This window comes from Daucus carota, chromosome 9 (assembly GCF_001625215.2).
Source record: "Daucus carota subsp. sativus chromosome 9, DH1 v3.0, whole genome shotgun sequence".
NCBI classification, from domain to species: domain Eukaryota; kingdom Viridiplantae; phylum Streptophyta; class Magnoliopsida; order Apiales; family Apiaceae; genus Daucus; species Daucus carota.
The window spans coordinates 26225962-26240737 of NC_030389.2; the positions used below are offsets into that span (position 1 = coordinate 26225962).

The 14776-nt window shown below is 34.3% G+C and overlaps 1 protein-coding gene across 3 annotated transcripts in view; it reads right to left on the reverse strand.

Moving 5' to 3' along the window:
* Positions 1-12266, reverse strand: part of LOC108214764 (pleiotropic drug resistance protein 3) — an 82436-nt gene extending 70170 nt beyond the window's left edge. Inside the window, exons 1-25 of one of the 3 annotated variants that reach the window (XM_017386941.2) lie at positions 12171-12266; positions 11728-12070; positions 11088-11211; positions 10454-10539; positions 9498-9582; positions 8792-8951; positions 8630-8706; positions 8117-8170; positions 7939-8029; positions 7538-7839; positions 7174-7455; positions 6734-7047; positions 6421-6581; positions 6212-6315; positions 5514-5667; positions 5332-5436; positions 5155-5228; positions 4716-5048; positions 4330-4620; positions 3793-3876; positions 3546-3679; positions 2978-3205; positions 2652-2823; positions 2314-2568; positions 1769-2212 (exon numbers count right to left, since the gene is read on the reverse strand). In XM_017386941.2, the coding sequence (XP_017242430.1) occupies positions 1946-2212; positions 2314-2568; positions 2652-2823; positions 2978-3205; positions 3546-3679; positions 3793-3876; positions 4330-4620; positions 4716-5048; positions 5155-5228; positions 5332-5436; positions 5514-5667; positions 6212-6315; positions 6421-6581; positions 6734-7047; positions 7174-7455; positions 7538-7839; positions 7939-8029; positions 8117-8170; positions 8630-8706; positions 8792-8951; positions 9498-9582; positions 10454-10539; positions 11088-11211; positions 11728-12050 (4260 nt within the window). In that variant the 5' untranslated portion in view covers positions 12051-12070; positions 12171-12266 and the 3' untranslated portion in view covers positions 1769-1945. Of the gene's footprint in view, positions 1-1768; positions 2213-2313; positions 2569-2651; positions 2824-2977; positions 3206-3545; positions 3680-3792; positions 3877-4329; positions 4621-4715; positions 5049-5154; positions 5229-5331; positions 5437-5513; positions 5668-6211; positions 6316-6420; positions 6582-6733; positions 7048-7173; positions 7456-7537; positions 7840-7938; positions 8030-8116; positions 8171-8629; positions 8707-8791; positions 8952-9497; positions 9583-10453; positions 10540-11087; positions 11212-11727 lie in introns of those variants that run through there. The other 2 variants (XM_064084351.1, XM_064084352.1) reach the window with 2 other exon arrangements.
* Between the last annotated feature and the right edge of the window lie 2510 nt (positions 12267-14776).

Below are 14776 nucleotides of genomic sequence, written 5' to 3' on the forward strand. Positions count from 1 at the left end.
ATATATGTAATTTCTTTTATACATTTGAAAATATTAATGTAATTGAAGTCATTTTTTCAATCTTTTTTATTATTGATATTTATTAAATAATTAATCTTATTATTTAAAATCCTTTAAGATATGTTAATACTTTACTTTATTATTACTAATTATAAATAGCATGTGATAATCATATGCATTATAAAGATATTTCCTCGTAATCAACTTGTATATTATTTTATTTGCTACCAATTATTAAAGAAATTTCTTTTAGGAATGTATGTATGTAATTAGAGGAATGTATGTAACAAAAAAAAAATTGTGTAAAATTTTGAATTAAGAAACCTGATAAAAAATAATTGCACTGAGAATTCATAATACAATGAAGTTACTGTTCAACTCGGCTCAAGTGAGTAGAGCTTTTTACAACACATTATACTTCGTGTAACACCCCGTTCTTTTTGTTTTTGACAAATTAGAATTGTTAAGTGATGAAATAATATCAACAAAAGAAGAAAATGCATTTGTCAACTTAAATGAGTATTAAAACAGGACGACAACTAAATATTATGAGCCAGATAATTAGTTTAAAAGTTTGTATATTGTGATTTTTTTTTATAAATATGATTTATAACCTCACAAATAAGTATCTGTTTTGAGCTAGAATTGAATCCGACGACAGAAGATAAACAAAGAAAAGATTAACATACATGGTGACAATCACACAAGTGGCCGTTACATTTGCTATGGTCACTGCATGACCATTAGAGCTCTCATTTTTGCCTCGACTCTTTAAATTTGAAATTAAGAGCTTGTTTAGAGAGTCTCTTGTAGATGCTCTTGATACAATAGAGGTACGTTTCGTTGATTAAGAACATCTCTAAGATCTTTCTTGTAGGCTCCTAAATTAAAAATGAAAAATATGGATCTTAGTAATATAGTGTAATTTTAAGAGTGTGAACTATAACAATGCTCTTTAGTCCTCTCATTATTATATATTTTATTTATATTTAAATCTAATATGTCAAAGATTCAAATTCAAGTAGCGGAAAGAATGCATTTTTTATTATCGAAAACAAGTTAGGAGCCACTATATGAATTCTAAAATAGAGGAGAAAGAGGCTCTTAACCTTTTTAAGAGTCGGTGGTAGCCTCTTGAGCTCAATTTTTGATCATCCTCTTTATATCTTGAGTTGCGAGCCTATTTAAGAATCTTTTGGAGATGCCTATTTAAGAGTCATTATTTAAGAATTTTTTGGAGATGTTCTAAGAGCAACTCCAACAGCTTTCCTATTTGGAGTCTTAAACCAAAATATAAGGAATATGGAAAAATAATCCACTCCAACAGTATCTTAGTGATTCCCTAAATCACTAAGATCCACTAGCCATGCCTTATCTTTAGGTAACCTCTCTCCTCTCCTAAATCTTATTTTATAATAAATTTTGAATACAAACATGTTCTCTCTCTTCACCTATTGCAATAATGGTAACTTTTAATAATAAAATAATATATAAGGAATGAATATAAGGAATATTGTTGGAGGTGAGAATAGCTATTATTATCTTAAGCCACTAGGATCCAATATTTTATATTATATTTAAGGAATGGGCTAAGATGCTGCTGAAGATGCTCTAAGTACCGTAAGATGCAAGTATTAGTTTCGTCTTATTTTCGACATGTTTATAGAAAAGAACTATTCTCAAGACTCTTGAGACTCGAGTTCAATAGGCAGATGAAAAAACTGCTTACTTGATCTGAATTAATTTCAAATTTCTAAGTTGATTTCAGTTGCAAAAACTAGTGTTGCTTTATTAACACAAGAAAAATAAAATGAGTAGATAAATTTACACAGATCTCTGAGTATATAAATTTACACAAATTTTACTAGCAAGAGTCATTAAGGGCTGAAATTACTAAGCCTAAGTTCCCAGAGAAACTGTCACTGCATGACTTTACAGCTACATTTCACCTTCTCTGGAAATTTAACTTCCCAATGCAATATGTAAATATGGAAGCAAAAATGATAGGGTATAGCATCAAAACCACACCAACCATTGGCAAGCGATCATGGTGAAATCCGAAGTAGTCCTTTAGAAAAGCTGCGACTGTTTTCTTTTCTCCAAATACCATAATTTCTTCGTCTACATCTCCGTATTGAGAGGAGAGCATTGCGTTTAATGTCCAAGAAGTTGGAATGAGGTAATAAAACCATAACCACCACTTGGGAATTCGCTGCAGGATAAAAAAAAAATTGTCAAAATATTGTTCATCACATCCTCATTCGACATAACAGATAAATCATTTGTGAGTACTAAAAGTGGGGAAAAGCTTACTGGTTGAGGAATAATAAAACCCGAGAAGAGGCTAAACATAGTGTAGATAGAGGACTGCAGAATTGCAGCTACCGGATATGTTGGCGTAATTGAAACAACCATCATTCCCATATAATTGTAATACAACAATGTGCAGAACATGGAGTAGAAGTACCAAAACACCTTGTAAGCAGTCCAAGAATATCCGATCATTGGATATGTAATTATCACGTATGCAACTGATTGTGTAAATAGATAAGGTACCTCGATAGTCACCTACAAGTGATGCACATATGCAATAAATAGAGATTGCGGATTTATCCTTGAAAGGTTTGACAATGTACATAATGTCATCATACCTGTGCAAGTGCATAAGCCCAGGGAGCATACATTCCAGCAAATCTTTCCCGATACAAAACGTTTCGTTCTGTTGAAATGTAAGGGAGAACTGTGGAGGCATTATTTATGCCAATAAATGTACAAGCTGTGAACATCAAACCAAACATACTGAACACATTCTGTTGGTTATCTCTGTAAAACAAAAACGATATTGATGTAAATAAAATTGTTTGAGGTAAATTGTATTTATAAAAACTAAAAAAAGAATTAGAAGGTGGATTATGATTATTTGAAAAGTTTACCCCTTTAAGAGTGACATGATTTCATTTGAATTTGATGTACTTACAGTTTCTGCCCTTTATCCCAGAAGAGAATCCCGAAGAGAAAAGACGCGACGATCAAATACATCAAACGATTGAAATTGTATGAAGGACTTCTCCAATATGACAAATGGTGTTTCCATAGGCATGATTTGAACTGTGCAATACCATTTTGTGAAAAGCGCGTGGGAAAATACAACTCCTTTGAACCTGGAGCCGGAGTAATCAAGCTCAAGACTAGCTCTTTATTGCTCCTAAGATTACAGCAAAAACAAGACACAAGTGAGCTGCATGTTGAAGAGTATAAGATCCTGTTGGGGCCTTCCTTCGAAATCTCAAGGTTTTAGATGACTGGTTACTAAACACTGCAGATAAGCTCCAAGAAAACTATAAACCAGGTCGTAACTTTATCTGGTTTCACTTGCATCACAATATAAAAGCGAAAAATCAATGTTATTAGAAGATGTTATCATCCAAATAAGGCCACCATGTATACTTACTATAGCAGACTATTACATTCTCTTATGCCAACATGTGTCTGTGTGGGTAAGTCATGATGGAACTTCCTGAATTTAAATGGTAGGATAAACTCACTCATGCAAGGTAGAACCCTCATAAACCTGTGCAAAGTCTAGACCAAGCTCAGCTTCTGCAGATGTAGAAGTAACCTCTAACATCCATGTTGCTGGATTGTAGTTATTTTTTATCTTTGGCACTCCTGAGATGGACTGGTATAGCATAACAAAGATAAATATTCTCAACAGAGGAGAGAGTTTCACGTATATGGACGTTGGAGAACAACACTAGTCAATTTAATATTATTATTCTGTGGAAAATTGACCTCAAAGTACTCAGTGATTTTACTTGAATGTAGTCCCAGAGGTCCAGAGTAGATTACACGTCCACCAGATTTCAATAGAATTAACTGCATCCAAAGCATGTAAGAGCCGACATATAATACTATTTATGGTATACAATTCTACCTCATCATAACCCCACCTCGAATCAAACATATAATGGTAGAATTCAAATAGACATCACAATGCTAGAATTCAAATAGACATCACAATGCTATAACTATTTGAAATAGTTTCTTGCGTTCTAATGCTCAAGAACTTTATCATTAAGGATCTTGCGTCGTATGTATTTTAGGCTCAACTGCCCAAGCAACATCAATAGATGATAAAAGATGGAGCAAGTTATTTAGACAGAACTAGCTAGTCTGGGATGCCTAGAGAGCCAACTAGACAAATCTATATTTGATGCCTTCTATTCCGTTCACATAAACATAGCTCTATCAAAAAACTCTTAGACATTAATATTTACAAAATTATCTATAACGGTAAGTTATCTTTACCAGTGGAAAGTTGAACCCTACCTCATCAAATGCTTCAAATATGTCAATACTCGGTTGATGAATGGTGCAAACAATTGTTCTTCCAGTATCAGCCACATTCTTCACAGCACGCATGACAATAGCTGCTGCTCGAGCATCCAGTCCAGTTGTGGGCTCATCCATGAATATGATTGAGGGGTTGGAAACAAGCTCCACAGCTATGGTAAGACGCTTACGTTGCTCGGTTGATAGACCACTAACACCTGGCATGCCAACTAAGGAGTCCTTTAGTCCATCAAGTTCAACTGTCTCAAGGACATCCTTCACAAAATCCTACGAATAAAAGTGCCAAATTAAAGTTGGAGTAAAATTTTAACCTCAAATAAAGCAGTAGAGCTAAAATCGACTTTTCCACAAAAAAAACATACATATTTAGTTTTTGAATCAATTTGTGGGTGAAGACGTAGCCAAGCTGAAAAAATCACAGATTCTTCTACAGTAACTTGTGGAGAATGTATGTCGGATTGCTCACAGTAACCTGAAATTCTTGCAAATGTCTCTTGAACTTTAGGGTAACCTCCAATCTTCATTTCTCCTGTAATGGTGCCACTAGTTTTTCTTCCAGCAAGAACATCAAGGAGGGTTGTTTTCCCAGCTCCACTAACTCCCATCAATGCAGTAAGAACACCGGGTCTGAATGCACCAGTGATATTACATAGAAGTTGTAGCTTTTTCTGACTGGTTCCATGTTCAATCATTTCCTGAAAACAGTAACAGAACACAACTAACCATATTATTTCACCTGAATGACTCACTTTTACAACACAGTCATGTTAAGAAACAATTGAGGAATTTTTCAACAATTACCAAAGGGGTTTCCACGTAGTACTGGACATCTTGGAAGACAAAACTAACAGGTTCAAAAGGTAGAACCATTCTTCCTGTACAATTAGAGGCAAGCAATTGGTCTTTGTTGGAGAAACATATAAAGGAGCTTAAACAAAAAAGGGAATTCTGGTCTTTGTCTTAGCGCAATTTTTATACCGTTAGCATTAGACCTCCTGTTAATGCATTCAGCGTTCATGATTTCTTCACTTCCTTGTATTTCTGAAAGCTTTTCCCTTGATATAATAGCACGAGAGCCAGGTGCTGATAAATAATAAGTATTTCAAGATTAAAAACACTGTATTCTCAGGTTGACGTCATATTAAGAAAGATGAACTTACCCTTCAAGTAGCTTAAGGCCAAGATAAATCCAACATTGAAAATCAATGTAAACCCAAATAATGAACCAAGAGATATCCAGTAGAAGTGCTCACTGAAGTCCATTCCACGATCCACGAGAGTTTGATGCCCTATCGTCGTGTTGGTGGACAGCATCTACATAATAAAACTGAAAATTAGATAATCATCAAGTGGTTCGCCCTTGAGAATTATTGTCTATCAGGGAAAAAAATAAATCCGTTAGTTCTCAATAAATTTTAATGATCATCTCATTTTTACCGTTATGATTTTTTGATTGCAATGCTCATCATGATAAAATATCATATACGGCCTAATTTGCCACGTTAGTCTAGAAGTATGTCATGCAAAAGAGGACATGCCAAGTAGTCCCAAAATGAACCACTTAACATATAAATTTGTAGGCTTCAGGCACGGTGGTGTAGTTTAGGGATCCATGTTCTCTGGTATAATTACGCATTGCTCAACAGACTCTGAGCTAGAAAATCACGAAGTAAATATAGGATTAAACCATGGTTGAGAAACAATCAACCACTGTTAAAAAATTTGACTCCTGGTTACTCAGATCTTATGACTAAACAGGAGAGGGCTTTTGTTGTAAACAGATCACAATCATATAAACCATCAAGATAGATAAACATGATGGCATCCCATTTGTGTATTATCATACAGAAAAATTCACCTTTTGCCATCTTGGACCATGAAACTCATTAACAGCGAGGCCTATCTGGCCATATGTTACTGGGGAAACCCAAAATCCCAACTTCAACAAAGATGGCATTGAGGCTGCAATCCAAAACAAACTTCAGTTTATTTTTATACTCTTTTCCAGATAAGAAAACTCTCAGAACCTCACCCGGCCCAAAATATAATAAAATTATTGAATCTTACGTCTTGGGATGATGAAACCACCAAAGAGTAATCCTAATGGTACTGCCATGCTACCAGCTAATGTGGCAGCAGCTGTTGTCCTACAGACAGATGCCAAGAACCGGAACATAGATATTGACATCAAGTGCACAGCAAAGAATAGAATCAACTGTCGGAAAAACCTACCAAAAATATGAGGGATAATCAAGTTTTAGATAAAAGTCCATTTAGTTGGAAGAGGCAGTCAAATAACATTTAAGAAGATAACGAAACTATATAAGAAAACATTTAAATGTGTGATATATAACTTGGAGCCATTTCATGTGACACTCACCTTTCCGGCTCTGGGCTGTACCCAATGGCATAATACGTCAGAGACACCCAAATCAAAGATTCCAGGATAGAAAGGGGAATTTTCAGAATTGCAGCTGGAATTGCATATGCCCAAGCCGGGTAAAAACACAATTCTCTTTGTTTATAGAAAACTGGAAGTCGTGCAACAGTCATGCTTAATTCCGGAAATCCATCAACTAGAAGAATAATAAGAGAATAGAAGAGGGAACCCAAATATTCATTTGCATGACCTGCATCAACTTCCATCCGAGTTCGCAAAAAAGCAGTCATTGTGATAGATGCAATTATCAATAGCTGCACAAATGATATTTTGGACCTTTCTTCAGTTCATCACTACTTTTCTTCTCTCCAATTATCCTAGTAACTTAGCAGAATTATTATATGAAAAACTCTCTATGACAAGAGCTTGAAGAAAATAACCTGAATTGTTTTGAATTTGTAAATAAACGAATTCCTCCTCATCAGAATAATTTCTCTTGACATGCATGCCTTGAACAAAGTCCACCTTGACAGAGAGTATACACTGTGTGAAATAGATTTGTCATGGTTCTCTGACTCCAAAAAATCCTTAGAGATCTCATCGTCCAGCGTCTTGCCTAAAGTAGATTCTTTAAACATTTGGGATAGTCTATCGACAGAAACATAGCGGTGAGTCTGTCCTGTTCTGTGCCAGTACTGAGCTTGATCCTTTTTGGAAATAACCTTGCGAACAGTCAAAAGTTCAATTACCTCAACACACATATAAAACGCTAACTCACAAATACTAAATGATCAGGGAAGTTACCTCCTGCAGAAAATCAGCTACTCCTTTTCTTAAAGGGCACTTAAAACCACATCCCTCGAAGAATTCTAGAACGTGTATACGTGGCCCATGATACACAATTTTTCCTTCTGCCATTAATATAATGTCATCAAACATATCAAAGGCTTCTGGTGCTGGCTGAAGAAGTGATACAATTATAGTTGCTTCTGAAATGTGAGCCAGATGCTGGAGACATGAAACAATCTGATACGTTGTGGAACTGTCTAAGCCATTTGATATTTCATCCATAAACAGAGCTTTTGTAGGGCCAACGATCATTTCCCCTTCAGATGATCAATTATATTATTCACGTTGTGAAATCATAAATTATCAGCTATGGACATAATTCGATCTGCTAATGCTGAAAACAGGCATTAAAGTACCTGTAGTCAATCTTTTCTTTTGACCGCCAGATATGCCTCTTCTCATGGCATCTCCAACAAGGATGTCCGCACATATATCAAGGCCAAGAATCTGCAAAACAAAATGTATACAGAGTATACTATTAGTGGGACTGGTCATTAAGACTCACACATTAGGCCAAGATCACCTGAGGTTTACTTTTAGAATGTAGTCAGTCTGAAGGGATGCGCTTTTTCCTTCAATGGATATCGCCTGAAAATTTGACAGAGTAGAAGCATCCGTTGAAATAAGATTTCGAACTGAAGAAATTAATGAATACATTATAAATAAACACCCTTAACATATCGAATATAGATAGGTTATGTAACCTGTCAACAACTTAAACAAGCAATCAAGCTTGACAATGCTGTAACCTGATATATCATTTATTTGGCACCAAACAAGTAGAAATTCTGTTACTGGGAAAAATGAGATAGAAGCGGCGCTTCAGGCTACTTATTCGAATTGTATGTGGAAAACCTGTACCATCTAATCCGAAAACCTATACTCTTTACTTTTTGTGCAAAAGGAATACTTGTATTTGAAAGTTAGATATCAGCAGTAGCATTGTTAAATATTGTGCTTTCTCATGTAGCAGACTAACCCCTTGTCGAGAACTAGAATACATAGAAACTCTAATAAGTTGATCAAAAAAATCAATAATCATACTACCTTCATAAAGGTATCTATATCTGGATCTGGAATCACTCCCGCCTCTTTCTCCCTCCTGCTGACCTCAGTCATCAACTCTGGGACGAATAGAAGACGAAGTAATTGATATGTGATATATTGGAAAGCAGTCACTAATTTACTGTGCAATTATAATTAGCACACCTGCTTGACTTCCAATACCCTGACAGCGGGCTGAAAAATCAAGTATTTCCCTTACAGTCATCTCAGATATATGAAGATCATATTGGTTGATATAAGCAGAAGTTTTCTGAGGCACAAACTCTTCGAGTTTGAAGCCATTATAGGATATTTCCCCACTACACTGTCAACAGAAAGGTAGATAGGTCAGTCATAGGCATAGTGATAAAAGTTGGCTTTTAATACAAAAATGTACATTAAATCAAAACCATTACCCCATAAATGTACATTTTTTCATGTTTTTTCAGTATTTGAACTTTATCCAATCTGATTATGCAGTGCTTAAAATTCAATATATTCTTTTGTAACAGTCTCAATGAACTGACAAGCATGTACAAGTGACAGCATTCCGCTTTAGCATTAGATCCCTTTCAGAATCCTATGGAAACAACTGATTGTAATATATGCTATAGCAAGTAATGCAGTAGAGTATATTATCACTTCTGAAATGCAAAGTACATATACTAAATCACATTATATCTGAAATGCAAAGATGCATCTATGAATTATTATTATATCTGAATCAAAATATTTTTGTGTTAAGAAAATCTGAATCAAATCAACTACACATAAACACCTAAAACAAAAGAGCTACTTGATTCACTTCAGTTTTTCTGTAACTAGATTTTCCGAGGTACAATGTAAATAAAATTAGGAAAAATGGAGGAACCTTCAGAGATTTGTTTAGGTTTCCAGAAAGTGCTTTCAAGAAAGAGGTCTTCCCACAACCCGGAGGGCCAAGCAGTAGTGTCATTCTGCAAAGGAAAAATAATATCTGATAAACATAATGTATTAAAAGCATTGCATGACTGCTATTCTGCTGAAGGTAACGGAAAACATGATCTGCAATTTCTAAATGAGAAAGTTCTATCAACCAGCTTTCCATATTTCAATTTATGCAGTGCTAAAGTACACTTCAAGGGAAAAGCCAACTACAGCTATCTACTCCAGTGAAGCAACTATTTACTACAACTATATATATGTATGGTACATATTTTAGCAACATTTTAAAAATGGAACAAATTTCAGTTATTCCAGTGGCCCTGTTCAAGATTAATCCAATTCAGACGTCATAAAGTTTAGAGGAGCTTATAAATCGAAAGTCTAAAAGGTAATAGGCATTAGAGTCATCTCACTAATCTGCAATCATGAATGTCAAAACCAAATATGAACGTAGATATCTTCAACTGTTGAGCAAAACAAACATAAGTAAAGTCCATATCTATTAGTTCTTTTTTTCAAAAAATATTTATGAGTTCCATTTAGCACCTATTAAAGCTCGGTTTAGAGGGGGTTCTCAAGTTCGAATCCACCCACCTCCATTTGTTTAATTTAATTGGTTGTTTATGGTCTGTGTATGTTTGTTCAATCATATCATTGAGGCGTAGTGTTGAATAATATATGATGCACTAAATTGGTGAAAAAAATTATGGAGGTAGTAGATAGATAATTGGAGCTTGCATGCTATTAGAGATTTCTCAAATTAATTAGAAAGCAGAAAATACGGAGGGATTTTCTTAATAGCATAAGAAACCCAGGTTTCTAGAAATTCAATAGTAACTAAATTACTCAAATAAAGATTCTTTGCATATGTTTGAGTAATATTAAATGAAGATCTGATGCTACCTTCCAGGCTTGATGATACCACTGACTTCGTGAATGATGCATATTTTGGCCTTTCTCGACTTCAGTCCACCAAGCTCAGCAATATTCTATTACAAAGAGGGAAATATTTAATTGCCACACAAGTTTTTAAATTAGCAGCAAGTGAAGCAAGAATGTGATGAGTTCTATAGTTTCCTGGAGGAAATTATAGTAATTAATACTATCTCCGTCCCATTCAAAAGGCTTACATTTAGTTGGACACCAAAGCTAAGAAAAAGTGACAATAGTGGTGGACCAGTTGATATTTAATACAGTATATAAAGTAAGCATACTAAAGAAAAACAGAGGAGTAGTTGATTATTATATTTATAAAATTTTACTATACTTCGCAACTTTTGAAATGTAAAGAATTGGATGGGACATCTCGAAAAAAAAGTTTAAAGAAATGGTTGGGACCGAGTGAGTAAATCGCAAGACAGAAAAGTCAGCTGCATACTCCCTGTGATAAGGTTATCTGATTCTACTGGCTAGTAAAAATTGCTTCCGGCAACCATTCTGAACAAATCTCGACATCTAACATCAAACACATTATAACATGAATACAGAAATCTTGATAAATCTCTAAATCAATTTGGAGGAGAAGTAAGACACTTACAAAAATCAAGCTTTGCAGAGAATTCCATATAGTTGGTAGGGGCTTGCCACGAACTACTCGACACTCTGCTTCCACACGCAGATTATTGTATCGTACATCAACAGTGGGAAACTTCAAACCAACTCTGCAAGAATCACTTGAGGCTTAGACCCCAACTCACAACTTATCCGTGCTAACCAAGTTATTAACTGCTGGAAAACTACATATTTTACAGAAAATTAATATCAACAATGAGCATTTTTGTGGTTAAAATTCACCAGAGAAACCAAGACCATTGAAATATTTTCGTTCAACAATAAATTTAATTCAATATTCAGTACAAGTACATAAAAAAGACTGTCATTTCCCATCTAGAGCCATGCATAAGTGCATAACTGTGTGGGATCTAGGATTCAAATCTTGGGGGTACCAAGCAAATTTTCGGAAAACACCTATATATCTTAAAAATTTTTGGGGGCACTTCTATAATTATGTGGTGAAATTTAGAATGGTGAAAAAAGGTAAAAAAAAAAAAAAACTAATGGGGAACGTGTCCCCATGTGCCTCTTACTAAATCCGTCCCTGCATGAAAGCACAATTTTTGATTTCTGCAACGCAAGTAGCCAAATGCATTTGTACGTGAAGAAAGAAAGAGTATTACTTGTAAATTCTTTTTCGAAGCTTCTGCAATAAACGTAGATTGTCATTCTCAATATGCTTGATAAGCTTCTCAATAAAGATATGCCTCTCTGATGCACTAATAGCAGAAACATCTACAATTCTTTTCCCTTTAGTATCATCATGATCATCAACTAGTGATGACCTCAAGCGTTCGAAACTAGGCAATCTGTTGAGCTCAGCCCATTTTTCAGCATGCTCATCATAAGTATTTTGCTCCACAGAAGTTGGACTCGAACTTGTACCTAGCTCAGATAGCTCAGTTTCCAGTGTGACAATATCACCTCCAGAAACTAACTGAGACATTTCAGACAAAGTGGCAATGCCTGAAAGAGATGAAGGTGGAAGTCAATAGATGGTTCAGTGAATATGTTCACATATTTATCTGCTACAATGTTAATGAGGGAAGAAAAGTCTTCATTTTACTAGGTTGAGTTACACGAGGACTTCCTTGTTATTGATCCAAAACATGTTCCGTTTTAATAAAATGATGGTGGTCTCTGTATAGTTTCCCATCACTTTATGTATTTGGAGCATAAAAAAGTAATTCATAAAAGATTATTCTCCAGAACAAGCGATTTTTTTTCCATCAGAATAAAATACAGTCCCGACAAAATTGCAACAATATCTCAATTGACTTTATCACATAAAAATCATTTTTAGAACAATGTTCAGAAACCTAAACACATAAACCGAGACTAAGATTGGAGTAGCGGCACTCAGTTATTAACATGCCGCATATTAACTATAGACATGCTGAATGTGTAAACTCTTAACAAATGAACAATTTTTGATTATGAACTCTTGCTATAATTATCATCGGCTCAAAATTTACACGGACTCTCCAAATGCTCAAGAATATCAATAGAATCATTCTCAACAAATAACGAAACACTCTAAAAGGAGAGACAATAAACAACCACTCGGAAAGAAGAAACACACGAACGCCAAAAAAATGGATTTTACAAAGGAGTTGGGGTTTTCAACTGTGAAAAACCAGTGAAGCCCCCAACTAGCTTGAAAAAGGACAAAGAAAAAATATAAAAAAAATCGATCATTACTATCATATATCCGGCGAGAAAAAAAACCGTTGAACAAGAAAAACATTAAAATGACTCCGTATTTTGTTGGATGATACACCGAACACCTTTGCGTATACATCAAAAATAGAAATAAGCCATCCATGTGTTTTTCCTCCGTGTGGACGTTCCATTACCCGGACTTTTTTTACAGAGGTTTCTATTTTATACAATAGTACTGTTCCTTCAATGAACACATGCATAATCATCTGCAAAAAGTTTCGATGTTCATTGGTTTGGAGTGGAAAAATTAGAATGGACACATTAAAATTTAAACTGTCCTATGTTTAATAATACGTCTTTGAACACATGTCAGTGCAGCACTTGGTGTCTGAATAGACTGACACTACAAGGTTTCTACTACTCATGTTGCCTTCTCACTCAGAAAGCTTTAATTTTCTCAGGTGACATAATACTATCAGTGAGATTATTTGAGATAATTAAATAAAACAAACCGTGTATAGTCATGTTTATTGTGGCAAGTAATGATGAAAACAAACGCATATCCCACTAAGTGTGCATATGTCATTTCATGTAGGAGAATATATTTTTTAATTATTATTTTAAAAATAATAATATTGTTATTATTTTAAATTATTTAAATAAAATTCATTATTTTATTATGATAATCGATGATGTCGAATCTTCTTTACATGATTTAGATGATAAGAATATGTGTTTAGATTGAAGAATTATTTACATAATTATATCAAAAAAAATTTTGTCGTATCATTTATCTAACCCACTAGTTTAAATTGGATAAATAATTTTATTAAAATTATAGAGAATATGTAAAAATTCTCCACCATGATACGAGACCCGCACGAAGATTCAATATCTTCTGCTATTATAATAAAAAGAATATTGTATTTATAATAATTTGAAAATATTTTAAAATACAGCTAATCATTATAACTAATATCACGAGGAATCTCCCAAAAAAACCCTAGTTCTCTAGCCTCTCTCTTGTCGTAATCGGTTTTCACCGGTGGAAAGTCCCGAATCAGTTAACTATCTTGTTTTATTCTTAGTTTTTGAATAATACTTTTTCTCGGAAAACTTAGATTCAGAGCCATCGGAGATTTCGCTGTCTCTCTTCCAAGCGGGTGAGTTGCAGTTCGTTTTTCTTATTTTTGTGGTTCTGTTCCAGATCTATTCTCGGGAGTTCTTAGATCTAAAATTATCGGATATTTCGCTGTCTTTCTTCTCTATTTCAAGTGGGTGGATTTTCAGTCAGATTCCTCTTGTTTCTGTGGTTCCATCTAAGGTTGTTTTCTCTCCCTGGTGAGAGCTTTGTTTTTCGCTTCTTAATTGTAAGCGGGGTTTGATTTGGTGATGAAAGTTTGTATGGAATCGCTGGCTCAAACGATTGCTCTGACGGGGCATGATGAAGAGGGTACCAGTAATTCAACGAGAATGCATGAAGCGGGTACTTGTATTTGTACATACATTTTCTTCAAAATATCGTTTAACTGAGAGCAGGCGATTGCAATTTACTGTTTGTTCGACTCGATCATTGGTGTAGATACCGTATGGACTTTTATTATTAGATTAATACTTTTGTTTCAAAAAAAACTAATATCATAAGTTCAACTATTTTTACACGACCAGTTTTTTATATTATTTTAATCGACCATCTTAGACAACACTTGGATATGCTATAAAAGGGTCGAAGATTGTATAATTCCCTAATTATATTCTTTTCGTTGTTAAATAATTCTTTAACATTTTCAAATACCCGTTTTATATTAAAATTGTTTTAATTTTTTAACACATGCATCCGAACGTGTTTATCAAATAGGTATATATGTTATTCAATTTAAAAAATTATAAATATAAATTCTAACGTTACATATGTTTTGATTCTTTTATTAAATTAAAAATTGTCAGTTTATTATATTTTCTGTTTAATGTTGTCGTTTCACTTACAACTTGGTCTCACTATAAATAGTG